Below are 25,904 nucleotides of genomic sequence, written 5' to 3'. Positions count from 1 at the left end.
ATCCAGGGAACCCCAAAATAACCCTATCCATCAGTACCCAACACAGGGGTGTAACTCCTTTGTACCCAGGGAACCCCAAGATAACACTATCCATCAGTGCCAAGCACAGGGTGTAACACCTCTGTACCCAAGGGAACCCTAAAATAACTCTATCCATCAGTACCCAGCACAGGGGTGTAACACCTCTGCACCCAGGGGAACCCCAAAATAACACCATGAGTGCCTTTGGGAGGTGTCATACATCATGCTCTGTATATTTGGGGGTAATTCCCAGTCTCTGCTGAGTTCAGGGGCAGCTTCAGGGGGTTTCCTGGACCGTTCAGGTTCATTCGGTTTCTTCCCTCGCCGCTGTCTGCATATTTGAAAACATTCAGTAGAATGGAGATAATTGGCGGTAATTACCGGGTATTTATTTGCTAATTACTGTAATTGACATATTTCTGTATTATGTTTGCCATGTTTGTAAACTCGCGGGATGTCTCCGCGCAGGGAGCGGGGTTAATGCGTTCTTGTATCACACTTACTGGCAATTGTTGGTTTCTTTTAGGGTTACGCTGACAGAAGGAGAAGCTTTCGAGGCCCCCAGAAGCCCAGTAAGCTGCCTGGGAGTTCAGTGGGGCATCGCCGGGTCCAGACAGCCAGGAGTTAAATGTCTGAGCGATTTGTATGCAGAGAGGCAGGTCCTGCTGGGCTGAGGCAGAAGCCCATTCATTGATTCACTCGCTCAGCCGCTGAAGCCCCTACCCCCTGTTCGCCTGGGAAGTTTGCATCTGTGCTGGTCGCTGGCATCAAATGGGAAGCGCATGGACAGATCACGAGGAGCGGGCTCGGCGATTGTAACCTTTCTCATACAAGGACTTTAATGGGTTAAGCTGTATGTGAGCTACGGGGAAGCAGGTACTCTGATTTTTCCTTTGTCTTTAGGTAATGACAGTTACCCACGTGATGTGCAGAGGTCCCTATAAAACCATACTTTAGTGTAAGAAAATTCCTTTAAATGGATGTTAATTCACCTTCCTGGGAAGGGGAAGCTCCCGAGATTCTCATTTGATTTATACTTTTATATCCGTCCCTTTCATACAGATTCAGGGATCGTATTTTATTTATACTTTTATAATATATATATATATATATATATATCCTTTTATATCCGTTCCCTTCGTACAGATTTTGGGTTCTCCTTTATTTCTTTTATACTTTTATATTGGTTGCGTTATTTAAATGCGGTTAATGCTCATTTTCCGTCGGTGAGCGGAGATTTTCCTGCTAATGCTTTCTTTCTGTAAAAATCTGCTTTTTCAGGTACCTTCGCACCGTATGGAACAGAGGAAAGCCGTCGCTTCCCCCCGCTGTGCAGGGTTAGCATCTCATGAGACACGTTTGAATAGATTGCAGGCAGTTCGCAGATAACGGAAGCCTTGGAGAAGGTACACGCTTGCGGCTTCCCGGTTGAGCTGCCGTGGATCCCACAATGTGATTGGTGGCTCGGAGCTGAACAGACCGATGGCTGCAGGTGTGTTAGGGGGTCTCTGGAAGGCACACGCGTGGTGGATTTGTACTGGGGATACGATTCACGATCATCCCAATGGCATGTAACCGAGCGCTGCTGGGAGGCCAAGACCCCGGAGATCAGAGGGAATATATGCCTTTACTTCGTGGATTTCCTGAGGAAAACAGGGGAATCCCAATCATCTGGAAATGGAATCCGAGGCTAAGCATTATTCCAGAAAGAGAGCCGTGGCACACGGACTGGAGGACCAGAAGAGGGTATGTCACAGCTGTGTCGTGTGTCTGTGTATTGTATTGTGTAAACTTGGTGCCACACATGGCAGATAGCCGTTTGCATGCAAAGGGCATTAACCCATTGTGTCCTTCATGCCTAGTATGCCATTCATTGCAATTGTTGCTGTTTGAACTGTAACCATAGTAACTGCACATAGAGGAGATTGTCCTCAGGTGCTCAAAAGGAATCCCGAAGCTTTCACTGCCGGCTTTCTAACACGTGCCGGAGTTTGCTTGTTTTAAGGTCTGCTTACTAGAGATCAGGGCTGTGACGGTGTGTAGAGGTTCATGATTTACATGGCACGATGGCTCAAAGATACTTTTAAAACTCTAAGTTCTGAGGTCCTCAGGGCCACATCTGGTTCTTGGACCCGGCGGGACAGCCTCGTTGTAGGTTGAAGGGTCTAGTTTGTGCTGAAGATGCTCCGATATCCTAGTTGAAATGTGACCGATTACCGAACGCGTTGCCATTGATGAGCGGAAGTGTTTGATGGAGGCAGATTGGAAATGGGTTTTCAGCAGTAAATGAGGGCAGTAAAGTGGAGTAGTGGGTGCAGGGATGTGTGGGCTTCCCTGCTGGCTTTCTGACTCTTTGTGTAGTTAATATGCTGATAATACACAGAGACATCGCTCTCCATCACGGCGAGAGCTTCCTCCGCTGGGAGTCGGCGCATGCTGCTGGTAAAGGCAAAGCTCTCTATTGAATTTGTGCTTGTCCTTAAAACAATGACAATGTGACTAATCACGGCCAGTGACAGATGCCTGAGATTAGCAGTAATTAAAAAGAGCAACCATCTCCCTTATCAGTGCGAGGCTTATAGTATTGATCAGGGCTGCGGGTTCCTGCTTTGGCCGGACGGGGAATATCATTTTCCCATCTGGCAAAGTTTATGATGCGTGGAGGTCGCCTGCGGCTTCTTGCAGCTGATACCGAGTGCATTGTGTAACCTGCTGTGGAGAATCGAATGCATGCATAGCCCCATATTATTATTATCATTTATTTATTGTTTTTTATAGCGCCATCAAATTCCGTAGTGCTGTACAACGGGTCAGTATATGCCCAATCAGTGCATTCATTCATTTTATACGGAAAACCTAGCGATGATAAACTCGTAATAAAACTCAGCTGAAAGAGGTTAGGATTTGGGATCAGAAGGTTCTGTGAGCCGGGGTCTGTACCAGCCGGATCCTGCCTCTTCCAGGTCTCCCTGGTTTATTGAATGGAAAGCGGTTACTTTTGCCTTCCTGCCCTTTCCAGGGTTGACAGCGTCTTGCAGGCTGTGGACCGAGGTCGGGAGGGCTTTGTTTTAAATCATTTTGGAATCTCAGCACAAGCTGCATTGTAATGAATGTCTGTTCTGCCGCTTCCCATCTGCTCCGCGCTCCGGTGACATCATTCTGGCTGCATGTGGCGGGTGGTCACACTCAGCTGACACGCATGTTAACATGAACTCCTCGATGTGTGATCCTCATGTTAATGACCGATAGAGAAAGCACCTTGATGCATCTTTTAATAATGGAAATAAAAGTCTGGGACTCAGTGATAGTTTACATTATTTTTATAACTCCTGTGACACTAAAATTTAAATATGACACAAAGAAGCTGAAACTGAGAGGGTGATGGAGGAGTGGAATAGCCTTCCAGTAGAAGTGGTAAAGGTTAATCCAGTGAAGAAATTGTAAACACGCATTAGACCGCGTTCACTCGTGTCGAGGCGCCTGCGTTGTGTTGAGTTGTGAAGCTGAATTTTCTTTGGTTGTCTGGTTTTCAGGCTCTGTTACTAGAAATTATTTTACGCTCCATGCAGTCGTTTGACCTCTGTCCATCGGAACGGTTTATCGGACCTCTAGCATGTGTTTTTTAAAGCTACCGCCATTAAACTAACAGAAGGCTGGCTCCAGCTTGTTCAGGTCATCTGCTAATGGATTAAGAAGGAATCAATACTTCGAAGGATACATCCCCCATAAAATATTAATCTTGTCTGTAAGAACATCTGGGGTCAGGTAAGGCCACTGTTACCGCTCTGCAGTGTCCTGGGTGAGCGTCGCCGGCTGAGAGTGGCACTGTCACCGCTCTGCAATGTCCTGGGTAAGCGTCGCCGGCTGAGAGTGGCACTGTCACCGCTCTGTGGCGTTGTGGGTGAGCGTCGCCGGCTGAGAGTGGCACTGTCACCGCTCTGCAGCATCCTGGGTAAGCGTCGCCGGCTGAGAGTGGCACTTTAACCGCTCTGTGGCGTTGTGGGTGAGTGTCGCCGGCTGAGAGTGGCACTGTCACCGCTCTGTGGCGTTGTGGGTGAGCGTCGCCGGCTGAGAGTGGCACTGTCACCGCTCTGTGGCGTTGTGGGTGAGCGTCGCCGGCTGAGAGTGGCACTGTTACCGCTCTGTGGCGTTGTGGGTGAGCGTCGCCGGCTGAGAGTGGCACTGTTACCGCTCTGCAGCGTCCTGGGTGAGCGTCGCCGACGGAGAGTGGCACTCTCCTGGGTGAGCGTCGCCGGCAGAGAGTGGCACTGTCACCGCTCTGCAGCGTCCTGGGTGAGTGTCACCGGCTGAGAGTGGCACTGTCACCGCTCTGTGGCGTTGTGGGTGAGCGTCGCCGGCTGAGAGTGGCACTGTTACCGCTCTGTAGCGTCCTGGGTGAGTGTCACCGGCTGAGAGTGGCACTGTTACCGCTCTGTAGCGTCCTGGGTGAGTGTCGCCGGCTGAGAGTGGCACTGTCACCGCTCTGTGGCGTTGTGGGTGAGCGTCGCCGGCTGAGAGTGGCACTGTCACCGCTCTGTGGCGTTGTGGGTGAGCGTCGCCGGCTGAGAGTGGCACTGTTACCGCTCTGCAGCGTCCTGGGTGAGCGTCGCCGACGGAGAGTGGCACTCTCCTGGGTGAGCGTCGCCGGCAGAGAGTGGCACTGTCACCGCTCTGCAGCGTCCTGGGTGAGTGTCACCGGCTGAGAGTGGCACTGTCACCGCTCTGTGGCGTTGTGGGTGAGCGTCGCCGGCTGAGAGTGGCACTGTTACCGCTCTGTAGCGTCCTGGGTGAGTGTCACCGGCTGAGAGTGGCACTGTTACCGCTCTGTAGCGTCCTGGGTGAGTGTCGCCGGCTGAGAGTGGCACTGTCACCGCTCTGCAGTGTACTCGGGCAGGTGAGGATTGGCTGAGAGTGGCACTGTTACTGCTCTGCAGCGTCCTGGGTGAGCGTCGCCGGCGGAGAGTGGCACTCTCCTGGGTGAGCGTCGCCGGCAGAGAGTGGCACTGTCACCGCTCTGCAGCGTCCTGGGTGAGTGTCACCGGCTGAGAGTGGCACTGTTACCGCTCTGTAGCGTCCTGGGTGAGTGTCGCCGGCTGAGAGTGGCACTGTCACCGCTCTGTGGCGTTGTGGGTGAGCGTCGCCGGCTGAGAGTGGCACTGTCACCGCTCTGTGGCGTTGTGGGTGAGTGTCGCCGGCTGAGAGTAGCACTGTCACCGCTCTGTGGCGTTGTGGGTGAGCGTCGCCGGCTGAGAGTGGCACTTTAACCGCTCTGTGGCGTTGTGGGTGAGCGTCGCCGGCTGAGAGTGGCACTGTCACCGCTCTGTGGCGTTGTGGGTGAGCGTCGCCGGCTGAGAGGGGCACCGTCACTGCTCTGTGGCGTTGTGGGTGAGTGTCGCAGGCTGAGAGTGGCACTGTTACCGCTCTGCAGCGTCCTGGGTGAGCGTCGCCGGCGGAGAGTGGCACTCTCCTGGGTGAGCGTCGCCGGCAGAGAGTGGCACTGTCACCGCTCTGCAGCGTCCTGGGTGAGTGTCACCGGCTGAGAGTGGCACTGTTACCGCTCTGTAGCGTCCTGGGTGAGTGTCACCGGCTGAGAGTGGCACTGTTACCGCTCTGCAGCGTCCTGGGTGAGCGTCGCCGGCGGAGAGTGGCACTCTCCTGGGTAAGCGTCGCCGGCAGAGAGTGGCACTGTCACCGCTCTGCAGCGTCCTGGGTGAGCGTCGCCGGCGGAGAGTGGCACTCTCCTGGGTAAGCGTCGCCGGCAGAGAGTGGCACTGTCACCGCTCTGCAGCGTCCTGGGTGAGTGTCACCGGCTGAGAGTGGCACTGTTACCGCTCTGTAGCGTCCTGGGTGAGTGTCGCCGGCTGAGAGTGGCACTGTCACCGCTCTGCAGTGTACTCGGGCAGGTGAGGATTGGCTGAGAGTGGCACTTGAGAGGGCTGTGGATTCCTAGTACAAAGTCTATTGTGTGTTGTGTGTAGTAGTTGCTGTGACGTTGCTGTGTGTTCCAGATCATTTTCTCATTAACCCGTGAAAGTCTTTCGTGGCTTGTGATGCTTTTCACAGAATTGTGAAATTGTGAATGGCTGATACAAAACTGAAAGCGACGATTAAATACCTGCTTGTGATCCAGCCCACATCTTACACAGACTGACGAAGCGAATTTCTATGTAACACGCGTGTCCTGGTGACACAGCTTCATTAACCCTTTGGGTGAGAGGAGAGAATTTCAGGATGGGTTTGCCTCATGCGGTCCCCCCGCTGCGCCTTTGCGTTTTATGTAAAATCTTTGCGTTACTCCATATAGACTGAGGATAACCCGATGAGCCGAGGAAGATATGAATTACACGCCACCATCTTTAAAGTTTTCCTAAAAGTACAGACCTCGAGGGCCCGTCCTCTCGTGTATTGGAGCCAACGTGTCGCCAACTGCCTGACTGGGACTCATTCTACACGCCGGATTTCTGGCCTCATTACACGGAGAGATTTGTCTCTTATGCTACTCAGCTTTTAATTAACTTTTGTGTAGTAATGTCCGGTAAGCGCTTTAATTTTATCACAAAGCGCTGTAAATGCTTTTATCTGGCTTTTAATTCTCCATGTATGTTTCACCACCATATTATCTCCCCACATAGGCTGAGCGTGCAAAACCGCATTAGCTGAACATACCATCTTGCATAAATACTTGCAGATATGGAGAGAGCCGGCACCCTCAGGCAATTCATTTGTTAATATTTCACGTCTGCTTCCTTAATCCTGCACATCTACAAGCATTTAATGGAGATGTTTCAGAGCCCCGATTTGGTTGCCACTTCACGTGTAAGAAAATTCTGCCGGCTCGTGTCCCCCTGGTACACGGCTTAAATTCTCGCTCATCTGTCAGGTGGAGGATAACACGCGTGCCGAGGACCCCCGTCAGACACACAGCCATAAGTCACAGGTGTTTATCCCAAATAATTCAGAAGGCGTTGTATGGAAATCCGCCGTTTACCGCGCTGTATTGGAACCGGCGGACGCTCGCACCCACTTTCATCTCCGTTACCTGCTTTTATCAGAATAAGACCCTTCCTCCCAGAAATGTGGGGTTTATCCCCTGGTTGCTGGTTGTTTGTGCACCGATAGCGCGGCTGATGGAGTTTGTTGGTGACCTGACAGTGATTGACAAATATTCGTAGAATATACTGCAGACGCTAACCCCATTTTTGCTTTTCCATAGTCATGAAGATGTGACGTTTATTATTATTATTATTATTATTATTATTATTATTATATTTTAAACCCACCACCACGATGAAGGGGAGTTTGAGGCAGTAACATTTACCATGAGAATTGCTTTGAAAATGTTAAATGGAACGTGGAAATTGTTTTTGGTGGAATCTGCAGATAAAGTGTTTAAGCCGCGTTACTCGGATGAATGAAAGTTCGGTGGTTTTGAACCCTTCCCGTATGGAAAAGCGCCATTGGCTGTTGCCTGCCAGCGCTGTTTGTCTTGCTGTTTTTTGTGTGTGATGTTGTCCACAAACAGAGTCGTTTCCAGTGGGTGATCGTTGCTGTTGATGGGCCTTCAGATTAGTGGAAATGTCGTTGGTGTCGTGAATGTAACTGTACGGCCCCTGAGTGTGAAGTGCGGAGCCCTCGTGGTAGCGGCTGAGCGGCGTGTCCCGCGGTGGGGATCACATTACTGTTCGTATGATCCCGTAGTTCAGACCCTCATTAATATTATCAGGAAGTTTATTATTCATCTATAAAATTACAAACGTAAAAAAAAAAGTGTGGAGAGCCCTGACCGATGGAGCTTACAATCTAATCAGTTTGATCAGAGTACAAAACAAGTTATTGGGCCAACGCAGAAAAATCAACCTCTCGGACCTTTACGTTCAGGAGTGTGATATTTAAATGCTTGAATTTTTATATTTGATTTAATCCTGGATTACAATCATTGGAGTTCCGGAAATCTTTCGCCGCGCGGCCAGTTGTTGGACGGCTTCGGTGGATATCGTTACACATTCGTTTTTGCGGTGCATTTAGCGGCGCTCCCGCATGAAGCGATAATACACACTAATTTAATTTGCGGATATGTTGCACGTCGACAGAAAGCGGCTCAGATGGGAATGATTTGTGTGCAGACAGATGGTGCGGAGAGGATCGGGCGACTTTCAGGTTATAATAGTATCATTTGATACCATTAGATGCCATCGATACAGGAATTACCTCCAATTACACTCGCCTCTCGGGATCCGGTAACAGCAACACACATCTGAGGTCAAAGGCCGACTTCTCCAGGGACATCTACTGCCGGCGTCTAGGGGTTTGAGGGGTTAATGGGCTTTTCACGGTCTGAACTGGTTTCACTGGACGTGTAGACTCCGTGTACCCGGAGATGTCCCCCGGCCGTTGGGACCGTGAAATGACTCTAAATACATGTCTCGGCGTGCATGCGATTAACATCAGATAAAACACGCAAGCGATGCCTACATACAAACCCAACACAGACAGTGGAAACGGAAAGTCACGCCAATGTCACGAGACGCGTGTCTCTGTTTAAATGTAAAATTGGATCAAAGAAGGACTGGCTGAACGCACTGTATTTGGACCGTTCAGAAACCACCAATTGCCCCAAGCGAGGGCAGGAATAACGTCCTCCATTACACGTCTCCTGCGTCTCGCATTATATGAGGCGTGTGCACTTAAATCATGTGCAGTGAATCATGTTTAGCACGCGCATCGGTCCAGCGTCCGCGCTCCGCACAGGGACGCTCCGGCTGCATCATTGTGTAGGTGTTGGGACCCTCGGACCCCTAGCCTTTGAGACCGTGTGCTCTGGATATTAATGTTTGGAGCATTTATTATGCGGTTGATGACAGGACTGGCTTCTCCTCTACGCCCTTCTCTGGGGCTCCACGTGTATTTGGAGCGGCGTAGGGAGGGTTAGACGCCCAGCGTCTCCCTGGTGATTGGGCAGATGTATGAACTCTGATAAGATCACCTGATGTAAAGGCCCCCCGTCTCTCAGTAAACGCGGACCCTCTGTGCAGATGCTCGCTTCTTTTGTTATGTAAATCCTGCATTTCCCGCTGAGACCCCGGAGATCAGCTGCTGGTGGCTGCTCGTGTGCGATTAGGGCTCGTGCGGGATAAGGAAAGGGGTCGCCTGCGCTTTCACGGGGGGCAAACGTGACTCGGGGTCCCAAGAGAGACCCGAGCCCTTTCATGAGTGCGGATTTCTGGACACGGCGCACATAGACCCTTCGAAGATCCAAGAGCTTGGTATCCAGGCAACCAAGACCATTTTACTACCCCGAGGTAGGGGCCGTTTGTCTAATGGGAGGCCGGGGCTGGATTTATTCCCAAGGTTCTCTCCGATTCCGGCACCGAACTCAGCTCTGTCTGTGAGGGTGACATCGTGCGGAAAGGAGTGTGACCGCCGGGTGATAAGAAGGTGCTGGCTGCCCAGTAGCCTAGGGGTTAAAAGAACCTCTGTGAGGCTCTTCAGATATTCATTTGCCCCTTATACTCAACGGATCAGGTCTGGGGGGTGAATGCATTGTCAGAGTTTATATACGTATATATTCGTATATGATGTACGTGGGCCCCGTGCCGGTAACATCAGGAATCCACCGACAAAAAAATGAACATATCAGCGAGTTAAAAATGCAGAGCGTTCGCATTTCCTGCGACGAACGCTACGTAACCGGCTGCATCCCAAACTTCATCTGCATAATAAACCTCTTCACCAGACCAGAAGTGATGCCTTTAATCCCCGCGTGGGTTCATGCGCGGGCTCCGTGCAGTCATGCGGATATCCCCGCACCGCCATGGGTCAGAAAAGCAGGTTGGGGACTCCTAGTCCTTTGGTGAGACCCCGGTGCCAGGCCATCGCTGCCCCTGTGTCCCACCTGACGGCGCGGGTTCTGTATACGGACCTTGCTGGTTCTAACCCCAGCCCTAGATCTGACCATCTGTGGCCAACGCAGGAGAGGTCTGAGGGATTTCAGGATGCCTGTGAGGGTCAGATGTGTTCAGATTATTTTAATGCCTTTTGCTGCATTGCAGTTTTATTAAAGCTAAGAAAATAGATCCGTTCCAGACGGCCTCTGCCTGTCGGCGGAAATCTGGTGTGCGGCGAGATCTTGGCTGCCTTTTTGGAAAGTTCTCCCCGAGCCCCCGTAAAGCTCCGCGGAGTACGTGGAATAGGTTTGCTGATGGGGGTCTCTCATGTTCTTTGTCTCTGTGATATTGGAAACGCACTAACAGCGTCATACAGACTGCTGAAAATCACTAGACCCCCGGCTCTCCGCGGGGGCAGGAGGGCTGAATAATATATATAATACAATATATAGACCGCCCGCGGGGGCAGGAGGGCTGAATAATATATATATATATAAATAGTAGAATATATATATAGGCCGTCTGCGGGGGCAGGAGGGCTGAATAATATATATAATACAATATATATAGACTGTCCGCGGGGGCAGGAGGTCTGAATAATATATATATATAAATAATAGAATATATATAGGCCGTCCGCGGGGGCAGGAGTTCTGAATAATATATATATATAAATAGAATACATATAGGCTGTCCGTGGGGGCAGGACGTCTGAATTATATATAAATATGTGTGTATATATGTATATATATATATATATATATATATGTGTGTGTGTAATATATATATATATATATAGGGTGCCCGCGGGGGCAGGAGGGCTGAATAATATATATAATACAATATATATAGACCGTCCGCGGGGGCAGGAGGTCTGAATAATATATATATATAGTATAATCAAATATATATATATAGGGCGTCCGCGGGGGCAGAAGGTCTGAATAATATATATATATAGTATAATTGAATATATATAGGCCGTCCGCGGGGGCAGGAGGTCTGAATAATATATATGTGTATATATATATATGTGTGTGTGTAATATATATATATATATATATATATATATGGCGTCCGCGGGGGCAGAAGGTCTGAATAATATATATATATATATAGTATAATCGAATATATATATATGGCGTCCGCGGGGGCAGAAGGTCTGAATAATATATATAATAGTATCATCGAATATATAGTCTGTCTGTATTCACTGTGCTCTGTGAAACGCGCCGGCCGATCTCTACAGACCCTGCACTCTGCTCCTGTGTATACTTGGCAGAGATTGTTGGCGCTGCAGTCTGAAATGGGGCTTATAACACACGCCGAGGGGTTAATCCTGGGATTAGCATCATCTACTGGGCTGCTGGATCTCGGATCTGGCCACTTTCTGTGATCAAGTGATCTTCCTAAACTGGTTTGGTAACTCGGAAAGCCACGTAATGTTATCAGTTATTGATTTATGTAGCTCCATCGTATGGCACGGTGCTGTACGCTGGGACATCACAGACACACGGTGCTGTACGCTTGGACATCGCAGACAGGAGACTCTGAGACACAGTGCTGTACGCTGGCACGTTGCAGACAGGAGAGTCTGAGACATGGTGCTGTACGCTGGGACATCGCAGACAGGAGACTCTGAGACACGGTGCTGTACGCTGTGACATCGCAGACAGGAGACTCTGAGACACGGTGCTGTACTCTGGCACGTTGCAGACAGGAGACTCTGAGACATGGTACTGCACGCTGGCACATTGCAGACAGGGGACTCTGAGACATGGTACTGCACGCTGGCACATTGCAGACAGGAGACTCTGAGACACGGTGCTGTACTCTGGCACGTTGCAGACAGGAGACTCTGAGACATGGTACTGCACGCTGGCACATTGCAGACAGGGGACTCTGAGACATGGTACTGCACGCTGGCACATTGCAGACAGGAGACTCTGAGACATGGTACTGCACGCTGGCACATTGCAGACAGGGGACTCTGAGACACGGCGCTGTACGCTGGCACATTGCAGACAGGGGACTCTGAGACACGGCGCTGTACGCTGGGCCATCACAGACAGGAGACTCTGAGACACGGCGCTTCAGGTATTGGGGTTCCTCTGGTCCATGTCGCGTACAGGATCCCGCCGTGCGTTCGGCCGGCATTTTTCATCGCTTTATATAGAAGCCGCCGCGGAGTTCACATCTACATATGGAAAATATACAGGACAGCCCTGCGTGTGAGAGAAAGCAAGAGCAGCGGAGGAACGCAGGAGAAGAAAAGAGAGAGAGAGACTACAACACATGCACAGTGAGTGGCAGGCACACATACATGCCCGCCCACACACACACACACATGCACATACACCCACATACATGCACACACAGACACTAAGACATGCTTGTAGTATTTGTGGTACGTTATAAGGATGCCCAGCATGGTCTGGCAAACAGCGGATTTATTCTTCTGTGGCCCTTCGATGAAGCAGCAGAATAAACGCGTGTTTTGGCCGATGTATTTCATGTTGAGAAATGACAGTTAGTAACTAGAAGCGGCTGCTGATAAAGGTTACGTTTGATGCAAATCACTGACATTTAAATAAAATCTCAAGCCTTTAAACTGTGATGTCTTAGGGTGACATTTTGGCTCCTGATTTACCTGGCGATTAGCGGCGTGTGATGGCGTGAATCTGCTCCGGCGCGTCACATGCGTGTTCTGCACCCGGCGTGTACCGTGCCGAGCGACACTCCTGGCTGTCACACCAAATTCCTCCTCTGGAACGGAAGGAGACGGCTCTGTCTCGCACGTCAGCCCTCTTCACACAGAATGTTCTGTTAACAGAACCAGCGAACGAATAAAGAAACGGCAAATCTGGACATTAAAAATGAACCATAATCTACCGCAAAAAAAGTTGCTGTACGTTGAAGGCGCCCGCTCAGAAAACCCGGCGTATAAATCGTTTTTCAAATAGATCTTGGGTATAGAAATATTTCTGTAAAGCCGATTGTTTCCTTGGTTCTGCTGCTAACGCTCAGGCCGTTTACAGCAACCCCTTTGTTCCCGTGCCGCACTATGGGGTATATGTAGAGGAATGCCCGGTTTGGGACAATTAATTGGCGTTATTAACATGCTGCGCAGGGAGTGAGAACGCCGCGTGACTGCCCAGAGTGCCGATATTCTGCACTGCATTTTTGCGTAATTTCTTTTTTTTAATAGAAATAAATCATCAAGAAACCCATGGTTTCCATGGCAACAGATGGGTATCTACTGATGGAGACTGGAGGAAGAGACATTTTTAATATTGATACACGTTGTACGACAGCCACATTGCGCATGTTCTGCCTTCATTATGCCGATGTGCGTTTATCTGTGGATAGAGTCATTGTCGTTCACATTGACCAGGCAGAGGACCCTCTCTCTCCGATGTGGATTGTCAATTAGCTGATATTTGTCCAATTCTAAGCAAAGAATGATCAGAAGTATGGAATCCAAGTGATGCCACAATTACCGGATCCACTCCAATAAACAATACCGTTCCGTGAATGCCCCTCATCCAAAAGAACCCCCGGACCTGCTTAACAAGCCCAAAAACATGGAAACCCACAATTCCCCATAGATATGAGCTGTCAGACCCGTCTAATCTATTTATTTTTTGTAGCAGCTGTAAGAGCTCAATCTCACTTGTCAGCATGTGAACCATGCGTGTAAAGTGTATGTTTTAGGGTGTTAGATATTAGTTTACAGTTATACGTGTAACGTGTATGTTTTAGGGTGTTAGATATTAGTTTACAGTTATACGTGTAAAGTGTATGTTTTACGGTGTTATTAGTTTACGGTTATACGTGTAAAGTGTATGTTTTACGGTGTTATTAGTTTACGGTTATACGTGTAAAGTGTATGTTTTACGGTGTTAGATATTAGTTTACGGTTATACGTGTAAAGTGTATGTTTTACGGTGTTATTAGTTTACAGTTATACGTGTAACGTGTATGTTTTAGGGTGTTAGATATTAGTTTACAGTTATACGTGTAACGTGTATGTTTTACGGTGTTAGATATTAGTTTACGGTTATACGTGTAACGTGTATGTTTTACGGTGTTATTAGTTTACGGTTATACGTGTAACGTGTATGTTTTACGGTGTTATTAGTTTACGGTTATACGTATAACGTGTATGTTTTACGGTGTTATTAGTTTACGGTTATACGTGTAAAGTGGATGTTTTACGGTGTTATTAGTTTACGGTTATACGTATAACGTGTATGTTTTACGGTGTTATTAGTTTACGGTTATACGTGTAAAGTGTATGTTTTAGGGTGTTAGAGATTAGTTTACAGTTATACGTGTAACGTGTATGTTTTACGGTGTTAGATATTAGTTTACAGTTATACGTGTAACGTGTATGTTTAACGGTGTTATTAGTTTACGGTTATACGTGTAAAGTGTATGTTTTAGGGTGTTAGATATTAGTTTACAGTTATACGTGTAACGTGTATGTTTTACGGTGTTAGATATTAGTTTACAGTTATACGTGTAACGTGTATGTTTTACGGTGTTATTAGTTTACGGTTATACGTGTAAAGTGTATGTTTTAGGGTGTTAGAGATTAGTTTACAGTTATACGTGTAACGTGTATGTTTTACGGTGTTAGATATTAGTTTACGGTTATACGTGTAAAGTGTATGTTTTACGGTGTTATTAGTTTACGGTTATACGTGTAACGTGTATGTTTTACGGTGTTAGATATTAGTTTACGGTTATACGTGTAAAGTGTATGTTTTACGGTGTTATTAGTTTACAGTTATACGTGTAAAGTGTATGTTTTAGGGTGTTAGAGATTAGTTTACAGTTATACGTGTAACGTGTATGTTTTACGGTGTTAGATATTAGTTTACGGTTATACGTGTAAAGTGTATGTTTTACGGTGTTATTAGTTTACGGTTATACATGTAAAGTGTATGTTTTACGGTGTTATTAGTTTACGGTTATACGTGTAAAGTGTATGTTTTACAGTGTTAGTTTACGGTTATACATGTAAAGTGTATGTTTTACGGTGTTATTAGTTTACGGTTATACGTGTAAGGTATAAATTATACGTGTAAAGTGTAAATTTGTGACAGTAGAATTGACCTGCCGTGTGTCCCACCAGTTTGCGATGTGGTTTGGTGGGCCGCATCCCGCCGAGTCTAATGTTTAGGAGAAGGAGTAAGTGTGACGTCATATAGCTACGGGGTGGGCTGCTGCTGGAAATGCTTACACGTAGATCTAGATAACGGAGAGCGCTCTGTACAGAGACGGGCCTGAACAGGCGAGCCTCCCTGGGGCTTCCAAGCAGCAGAATGGAGACCGTTTACGGCGCTGACCCTACGCGGCCGATTGGATTACAGGAGGATTATGTTGTAATGGGATAAAAAAGTTAAAAACATTGTATGTCAACAGAAGGAGGGAAAAGAGATTTGGCGGGGTGAAAAAATGAATTCTAGAATTATATTATTGGGTTTGTCTTCACGGGGTCAAAAGGTATAGGCGACGGACAGACACCTGGACAAAAACATCTAGAGTGTACGAGGGGCCGTAACCGCCAGATTGTTCTTTGAGTTTAATTCCCCCATTTTGAATGGGAGGTAGTCTTTCCTGGGTACACCTGTGACTGTGCTGGATAAAACATACGTGGCATTAAACAGCATATACCCGCTGAGTAAAGACATATATAATTCACGCTTCCTTCTAGTGTCACGTTTCCATCGGCTGGTAAATGTTAGTGGCGTTTTTTGTGTATGTGTATCGTGCAAAGGGCAGGTGGCCGTGGCGGGTAAAATGTTTTGCCCTGGAACTCAGCTCTCTGCTTTCTTTTGATGTCTGTGGATATGGCTCCTGAGACTCGCTGTCTTTAGGTATATGGAGGGAGGAGTATGCCTATAATACGGCATCCCTGTATATAATGTAAAATCCCATTATAAAAGCACAGTATATGATTCTGGTATATAATATAAAATTATATTATATACGCATAGTATATGACCCCGATATATGATATGAAATCATATAAGCACAATGTATGATCCCGATATATAATATGAAATCATGTTATATAAGCACAGTATATGCCCCCGGGTATATAATATATTATAAATATAAATCATATTATATGAGCACAGTCTATGATCCCGGTGTGTAATATAAAATCATATTATATGAGCACAGTCTATGATCCCGGTGTGTAATATAAAATCATATTATATGAGCACAGTCTATGACCCCGGTGTGTAATATAAAATCATATTATATGAGCAGAGTCTATGATCCCGGTGTGTAATATAAAATCATATTATATGAGCACAGTCTATGACCCCGGTGTATAATATAAAATCATATTATATGAGCACAGTCTATGATCCCGGTGTATAATATAAAATCATATTATATGAGCACAGTCTATGATCCCGGTGTATAATATAAAATCATATTAAATGAGCACAGTCTATGATCCTGGCATATAATATAAAATCATATTATATGAGCACAGTCTATGATCCCGGTGTATAATATAAAATCATATTATATGAGCACAGTCTATGATCCCGGTGTGTAATATAAAATCATATTATATGAGCACAGTCTATGATCCCGGTGTATAATATAAAATCATATTATATGAGCACAGTCTATGATCCCGGTGTGTAATATAAAATCATATTATATGAGCACAGTCTATGATCCCGGTGTGTAATATAAAATCATATTATATGAGCACAGTCTATGATCCCGGTGTGTGATATAAAATCATATTATATGAGCAGAGTCTATGATCCCGGTGTATAATATAAAATCATATTATATGAGCACAGTCTATGATCCCGGTGTGTAATATAAAATCATATTATATGAGCACAGTCTATGATCCCGGTGTGTAATATAAAATCATATTATATGAGCACAGTCTATGACCCCGGTGTGTAATATAAAATCATATTATATGAGCACAGTCTATGATCCCGGTGTGTAATATAAAATCATATTATATGAGCACAGTCTATGATCCCGGTGTGTAATATAAAATCATATTATATGAGCACAGTCTATGACCCCGGTGTATAATATAAAATCATATTATATGAGCACAGTCTATGATCCCGGTGTATAATATAAAATCATATTATATGAGCACAGTCTATGATCCCGGTGTGTAATATAAAATCATATTATATGAGCACAGTCTATGATCCCGGTGTGTAATATAAAATCATATTATATGAGCACAGTCTATGACCCCGGTGTATAATATAAAATCATATTATATGAGCACAGTCTATGATCCCGGTGTATAATATAAAATCATATTATATGAGCACAGTCTATGATCCCGGTGTATAATATAAAATCATATTATATGAGCACAGTCTATGATCCCGGTGTGTAATATAAAATCATATTATATGAGCACAGTCTATGATCCCGGTATATAATATAAAATCATATTATATGAGCACAGTCTATGACCCCGGTGTATAATATAAAATCATATTATATGAGCACAGTCTATGATCCCGGTGTATAATATAAAATCATATTATATGAGCACAGTCTATGATCCCGGTGTGTAATATAAAATCATATTATATGAGCACAGTCTATGATCCCGGTGTGTGATATAAAATCATATTATATGAGCACAGTCTATGATCCCGGTGTATAATATAAAATCATATTATATGAGCACAGTCTATGATCCCGGTGTGTGATATAAAATCATATTACATGAGTACAGTCTATGATCCCGGTATATATAATAAGTCTCATTACCCCTGACTGGAGCCTTAGCCCCTTCCTCCCTGGGAATGAGTTTCCTCGCTTCCCTTGAGGCTTCCGTTCCATATCAGTGCCGAGTATCACGTAGGAGCTGACGGGGAGAATCATTTGTGGCAGGTGTTTGATGAGCCTCTCGTCCTGTAAATCACTGAGGATGCGGCACATTGACGGCAGTAATTCACCTCTAAGTGCTGCTGAGAGTGAAACTGTTTGGGGGTGCAAGATGCTCCCCTCCCGGGGGGGAATAAGGTTTCAGAGCGGAGAGGCCACTCACGCAGCTGGCGTAAATGTGCAGACAAATCGTGTCCACTCACTCAGCACGGAGCGGAGGTTCCCGGGCTCCGCCACTCATTTTCAGACTCGGTGGAAAATCATATTTTATTTTTTAATATTGTGGGTCGGGTCACAGAGCGATCAGGAGGGAAAGTTTGTAAAATGATCTTATTTCCATAGCAACCACTGGGATGTTTCTATTATTGAACCATTCCCCTGGTTGCTATGGGGATAAGACCACATTTTATAGTTTGCATAGAAACCACTTTTTCTGCGTAACTGCCCTGGTGACCTACCCACAGCTTGGGGAATGGTTAGAGGTGGTAAGGGGCAATTACCCCAGCAATGTGCTTTAGTGTGGATATGAGGCTCTGCAAACCGGAGCTGGATGTGCCTGGTGCCCACTGGGAGCCCACGGGATCAGCCTGGTGCCCGCGGGATGTGCCTGGTGCCTGCTGGGAGCCCACAAGATCTGCCTGGTGCCAGCGGGGGGCCTATGGGATCATCCTGGTGCCAGCTTGGAGGTCTATGGGATCAGCCTGGTGCCTGTGGGAGCCTATGGGATCACCCTGGTGCCCGCTGGGAGCTCATGGGATCTGCCTGGTGCCAGCGGGATCTGCCTGGTGCGAGCTGGGGGCCTATGGGATCACCCTGGTGCCTGTGGGAGCCTATGGGATCACCCTGGTGCCCGCTGGGATAATTTGATCTGAGGCCGGATTTTATCTCCTTTATCACGCAGTCGCGGTGAATACAAGTATTTGGTGATTAAACTCCACGTAAAGCTCCGGAGTGAGATGCGCGGCCAACATCTTCCTGCACTTTACAAATCAAACGGGGGTTTCAGAGAAAAGTCCATTATTGGTGATTCCGCCAAAAAGTCTGTGGGTGGAAATGCATTTAAACTCGTGCTACGCCTGCTTAATTAAAAATAAAAGCATCTCCGTGTTGCACAAAATCTTACTTTGGGAATTAATGCGGCGCGCGGCGAGCGAATAATTAGAGGGATATTTGCATTTTCTTTCTCCATTATTCATCACCCGCGCAGCGCTTCCCTCTTTGATCGTTTCGCTTGATGATTCATAAACGCCTCGTTATTTCCATGAAACGCTGCCGCGGGAACACTTTTTGACACCCTAAATATAGGTTACCCGCGTGATACCAGCTACGGCCCGACTGCTTGTTTAACCCTTAGAGTGTCGCAGAATATGATCGCATTCACAACAAATCTAGTTTTGATAATTAAACTGGATCTGACACCCGTGTTACAGGTCCCAGTACACCAAATATACCCGTGTAAATCAAGCAACATGTATGCATTAGAACCCCCTTCTGTGTTTACCGAGGGAGCCCCTATATTAACATTCTGTTCCCAGCACCTGCGGGATTATTCCTCCCCACCAAATTACCTCTCTCTTATTGTTAAATTGCTAATTGTTGTTGATTGGAGTTCCATGAGTCAGTAAGTTTAGGCACGTTACGCCTGCGTGATTTACTGTACCGAGTCACACGCATGTGACGCAATCATTTACTATATTATAACATGACTCAATTATATTATGTTTTACCCCAAAAATGAACAGCTCTCACAGGGCCGGATCACGTGGAGCGCAGAGGGCAGACGGGGCAGTAGAAGTGCTGAATATGTAGTACTGGTGCCGGGGGGGGGCAGATTGGAAAGCGGTTTCGTAGACTGCTGGTGATTCCTCGGTAAATCCAATTTTCAGCAGTACTAACAATGAAAGAGTTAATTCCAGCGCCTTTAGAGTTATTACGTCCGTTTTCCGTGGCCCCCCGCGTTGTGGATGTTAAGGTGAGTGCCGGAGCGTCAGTAGCTGCACCCCCGGGGGATCTGCGAGAGGTTTATGAAAGCCGTCTCCGTCCAGCAGGAGGATGCTTAATAATAATTTCATCAAAACTGATATGGAGCCAAAAGTCACGTTTCTAGATCTGAGCCCCCCGTGGAGGTTCCAGCAATAACATGGAAGCAAATTGTGCTACCGGGAGCCTGTCAGCAGGGGCCAGTCCGGCCCCCGCGGTACGCAGCCGGCTTCATGCATGTATCGGTGCTGTACCGGCCGCCACGAGGATCCCACCCGATGCCGTCATTCACAACCGCTTTGTATGAGCGTCACCCGGAAATTATGAGTATCATTTAACCCCAATCGCCGGGGCCCCCCCTGCTACGGACCGGGTAGAAACGCGGCTGAATTTATGGTTGGGGGGACTCGTTGGGAATAAACCGGACATTCGGTGAGATTGTCCTGCCTGTTCCCTTTAACGAGGGATTGTAGGTCCGCCGGGTGGGCTCTGCTCGGGGTCGGGGGGCTCGTCTGGCACGTTGTCCACGGGAAGGGACGATGCGCTTCATTGTGTGCAGTGAGAGCGCTTCCCAAGCATATGGCCGGCGAGCTCGGGATCTGCTGGAGTCTAATGAATAATTGAATGGACCCAGCCTTTCTTTCATGGGCTCCGCCGATGTGAAAGGCATAGACCCCCATTTGCATGTTTGTTTTCCGGTCTGTCTACGGTTCGCGGCCCCCCTTTGTGTTGGTGCGGAATTAATAGACTCCCTTTGTTAGGGAGGACAGTGAGTTGGGGAGAAGGCCTCCTGTGTTTAGGTGATAAATTATTGATGCTGCTTCTAAGTGCTAGCCAAGGGTCAGACGGGAAGCTGGAGCCCCTCGCTAGTACAGTAATCACGCGGGGGCCGTCGGCGCAGGGGGTGCAGATGGCCGTCCCGCAAAGTCACTGACATCACGATTTGGCCTGGAGGCAGAATAAAGAAAGTCTCTACCAGCAGCGGAGGACAGATGGACAGAGAGAGCGGCTGTATGCCTGCCAAACCTCACAGCTCCTAGCCTGGGTTACTGAGCTGTGATCATATGCATGCTCTGATACAAGAATCATATACGGTACATACTATGATCCAGGATACAAGAATCATATACGGTACATACTATGATCCGGGGATACAAGAATCATATACGGTACATACTATGATCCGGGGATACAAGAATCATATACGGTACATTCTATGATCCGGGGATACAAGAATCATATACGGTACATTCTATGATCCGGGATACAAGAATCATATACGGTACATACTGTGATCCGGGATACAAGAATCATATACGGTACATACTATGATCCGGGATACAAGAATCATATACGGTACATACTGTGATCCGGGATACAAGAATCATATACGGTACATACTGTGATCCGGGATACAAGAATCATATACGGTACATACTATGATCCGGGATACAAGAATCATATACGGTACATACTGTGATCCGGGATACAAGAATCATATACGGTACATACTATGATCCGGGATACAAGAATCATATACGGTACATACTATGATCCGGGATACAAGAATCATATACGGTACATACTATGATCCGGGATACAAGAATCATATACGGTACACACTATATCCTCCAGGCAGGAATCATATACTCTACATACTATATCTGTGAAATGGAGGACATACTATACAGGGACCAGGATCCGGGGGTCATATACTGTACATTCCGTATCATGGATCTACCTAGATTGTAAGTTCCTGCGGGAACAGGGCCCTCCATTCCTCTTATATCTCTGATATGGGGATCATATGCTGTATGCGTGATATGCGGATCATATGCTGTATGCGTGATATGCGGATCATATGCTGTATGCGTGATATGCGGATCATATGCTGTATGCGTGATATGGGGATCATATGCTTTATGCGTGATATGGGGTTCATATGCTGTATGAGTGATATGCGGATCATATGCTGTATGCGTGATATGCGGATCATATGCTGTATGCGTGATATGCGGATCATATGCTGTATGCGTGATATGCGGATCATATGCTGTATGCGTGATATGCGGATCATATGCTGTATGCGTGATATGCGGATCATATGCTGTATGCGCGATATGCGGATCATATGCTGTATGCGCGATATGCGGATCATATGCTGTATGCGCGATATGGGGATCATATGCTGTATGCGTGATATGGGGATCATATGCTGTATGCGTGATATGCGGATCATATGCTGTATGCGTGATATGGGGATCATATGCTGTATGCGTGATATGGGGATCATATGCTCTGTGTGATATGGGGATCATATGCTGTATGCGTGATATGCGGATCATATGCTGTATGCGTGATATGCGGATCATATGCTCTGTGTGATATGGGGATCATATGCTGTATGCGTGATATGGGGATCATATGCTGTATGCGTGATATGGGGATCATATGCTGTATGCGTGATATGGGGATCATATGCTGTATGCGTGATATGGGGATCATATGCTGTATGCGTGATATGGGGATCATATGCTGTATGCGTGATATGGGGATCATATGCTGTATGCGTGATATGCGGATCATATGCTGTATGCGTGATATGGGGATCATATGCTCTGTGTGATATGCGGATCATATGCTTTATGCGTGATATGGGGATCATATGCTCTGTGTGATATGGGGATCATATGCTGTATGCGTGATATGCGGATCATATGCTGTATGCGTGATATGGGGATCATATGCTCTGTGTGATATGGGGATCATATGCTGTATGCGTGATATGGGGATCATATGCTCTGTGTGATATGGGGATCATATGCTGTATGCGTGATATGGGGATCATATGCTGTATGCGTGATATGGGGATCATATGCTGTATGCGTGATATGCGGATCATATGCTGTATGCGTGATATGAGGATCATATGCTGTATGCGTGATATGGGGATCATATGCTGTATGCGTGATATGGGGATCATATGCTCTGTGTGATATGGGGATCATATGCTGTATGCGTGATATGGGGATCATATGCTCTGTGTGATATGGGGATCATATGCTGTATGCGTGATATGCGGATCATATGCTGTATGCGTGATATGGGGATCATATGCTCTGTGTGATATGGGGATCATATGCTGTATGCGTGATATGCGGATCATATGCTGTATGCGTGATATGCGGATCATATGCTCTGTGTGATATGGGGATCATATGCTGTATGCGTGATATGGGGATCATATGCTGTATGCGTGATATGGGGATCATATGCTGTATGCGTGATATGGGGATCATATGCTGTATGCGTGATATGGGGATCATATGCTGTATGCGTGATATGCGGATCATATGCTGTATGCCTGATATGGGGATCATATGCTCTGTGTGATATGGGGATCATATGCTGTATGCGTGATATGGGGATCATATGCTGTATGCCTGATATGGGGATCATATGCTGTATGCGTGATATGGGGATCATATGCTGTATGCGTGATATGGGGATCATATGCTGTATGCCTGATATGGGGATCATATGCTGTATGTGTGATATGGGGATCATATGCTCTGTGTGATATGGGGATCATATGCTGTATGCGTGATATGGGGATCATATGCTGTATGCCTGATATGGGGATCATATGCTCTGTGTGATATGCGGATCATATGCTGTATGCGTGATATGTGGATCGTATGCTGTATGCGTGATATGCGGATCATATGCTGTATGCGTGATATGTGGATCGTATGCTGTATGGGTGATATGGGGATCATATGCTGTATGCGTGATATGGGGATCATATGCTCTGTGTGATATGGGGATTATATGCTGTATGTGTGATATGGGGATCATATGCTGTATGCGTGATATGGGGATCATATGCTCTGTGTGATATGGGGATCATTGTACAGCGCTATGGAATTTGATGGTGCTATATAAAGCAATAAATAATAATAATAATAATCATGTGCTGTATCTGGGGTATGGATCGTATACCTTGGATGCTATAGCCGGGATCCTGTACGTGTAATGCGGACGTGGGAGAGAAATACTGCGTTGTTTCCAGGTTTTGGGGGCTTGATAGGCGCCGTTGGTAGCGTGAACGCTGTGCCGGGGTCATCGTGACGTCTGAGGACCGCGTACAGCCGAGCTCGAGCCACTAGAGGTGATTAACCCTCCAGGTTTCCATAGTGTAATTATACGCTGCAAACAACACGTGTTCCTAACATGTATGTATTCATGCCGGTGACATTTCACCTGCTGCTGAATGGGGGTTTGATGAGTTGTGAAATTGCTGTAATTTGGCCGCGTTTCTGTAATGAATTGTAACGTTCCTGATGCCTTCGGCTCGCTTCCAGAAAAACGTTCAATGCTTTTTGCCTAAAACTTCAGCTTGGTTATCCCAGTGTTTGCTCATTGTCTTCTTCATCTACCCCCCCACACTCAGCACCACTCCGGCTCAACGTATTTGAGGGTGCAGTAGGTACACGTCCCGGTTACTGGGCTGGGAAGTTACTGCCCTGGGAATCTGCGTTCGCTTTCCCATAAACAAGCTTCTAAGTTAAGTTACAAAATAAACACAAATTACCTCAAAATGAAGAGAACAATTCCTTCTGTATTTACGCGCTTTGTATAAAGGAGACCCCTATTTTGCCGTTTTATTATATCTTTTGTTGAGGAATATCTGTCAATCATATCTTTTTAAAAAAAAATTTTAACTCGCCATCTTGTAAAACTCCTGTCTAAAACGGTTAATTTCCAGGATTTGATTTGTTTTGTGCTGAGGCTTTGTGTGATTTTAATACCAAATCAGCAATAATTAGCTGTGATCAGTGCTGGGACTTGGCCGACTATTGCAGGCAGAACCGAATCCCGCCAGCAGGGGGCAGCGTCACATAACATTTCATAGAGTGAGGCTGTGTGTGCGCTCCGTGTGTTGTGTTAAGATATTGTGTGTGCGTGCTCCGTGTGTTGTGTTAAGATATTGTGTGCGTGCGCTCCGTGTGTTGTGTTAAGATATTGTGTGTGCGCGCTCTGTGTGTTGTGTTGGAGATTGTGTGCGCGCTCTGTGTGTTGTGTTAAGATATTGTGTGTGTGCGCTCCGTGTGTTGTGTTAAGATATTGTGTGCGCGCGCTCTGTGTGTTGTGTTGGAGATTGTGTGCGCGCGATCCGTGTGTTGTGTTAAGATATTGTGTGTGCGCGCTCTGTGTGTTGTGTTGGAGATTGTGTGTGTGATTTGTGACTGAGTTCCCCTTATCTGTATATATGGGGAGTTTGAATGCATTTGGCTCGGAGTGGAGGGGTCGGTGTGGAGCGCCCTCTGCAGGGGGATGTGTGTGTTTTCCGCAGCGAATGAGTCTGTTAGGGGACTGTTTGTTTTTGTGGTTCTGGGGTCTGCCGGGGGCTGATTCTTCCCCGTGTGCCACAAGGTTGCAGGTCACTTGAGGATAAATCTCATCTAACATCATCACCAATTACTTGCATCCTAATAGGGGAAGGGTTAATCTGACCCACCGGTTTGGTGTCATGGCCCCCTAATTTGGTGTCGTGGCCCCCTAGTTTGGTGTCGCGGCCCCCCGGTTTGGTGTCGCGCCCCCCCGGTTTGGTGTCGCGGTCCCCCGGTTTGGTGTCACGGCCCCCCGGTTTGGTGTCGCGGCCCCCCGGTTTGGTGTCGCGCCCCCCCGGTTTGGTGTCGCGGTCCCCCGGTTTGGTGTCACGGCCCCCCGGTTTGGTGTTGTGGTCCCCCGGTTTGGTGTCGCGGCCCCCGCTGGATTCCCGGTTCTCCTGTAGCTTCATCCGTTCTTTTCCTCTCCTTTCAGCGCATGCGTCTCCGCTCGCTCGCGGCTATTTTTAGCACCGTATCGCAGGCAGTTCGCCCAGCAAAAACTTTCCTGGCACTGGAGATATGCCCCGGGGGGAGGGGGCAACCGCGTAATAAGCCAGAGGTATCAGCAGCATGGTAGGGGCATGTATAATACCTTAAGGCTATTGGTAGATTGCTAGCGGTATAACGGATACCCTGGGGGTAAAGGGCAGTATGATAGGGGCATATAGAATACCTTGGGGTAAAGGCAGTATGCTGGGGCAATATAAAATAACTT

General features: G+C 47.0%; 1 protein-coding gene across 1 annotated transcript in view; it reads left to right on the top strand.

Annotated features, from left to right (window-relative positions):
* Positions 1–629: 629 nt before the first annotated feature.
* NAV2 (neuron navigator 2) overlaps positions 630–25,904 on the top strand; it is a 93,375-nt gene continuing 68,100 nt past the window's right edge. The window contains exons 1-2 of the mRNA XM_053448894.1: positions 630–897; positions 1,303–1,767. Coding sequence (XP_053304869.1) covers positions 1,699–1,767 — 69 coding nt within the window. The 5' untranslated portion in view covers positions 630–897; positions 1,303–1,698. The remainder of the gene's footprint in view (positions 898–1,302; positions 1,768–25,904) is intronic.

Source organism: Spea bombifrons, chromosome 10 (assembly GCF_027358695.1).
Source record: "Spea bombifrons isolate aSpeBom1 chromosome 10, aSpeBom1.2.pri, whole genome shotgun sequence".
Taxonomy (NCBI): domain Eukaryota; kingdom Metazoa; phylum Chordata; class Amphibia; order Anura; family Pelobatidae; genus Spea; species Spea bombifrons.
The sequence above is the reverse complement of the archived record's forward strand: the minus strand, read 5'-3'. Positions and strand labels throughout refer to the sequence as shown.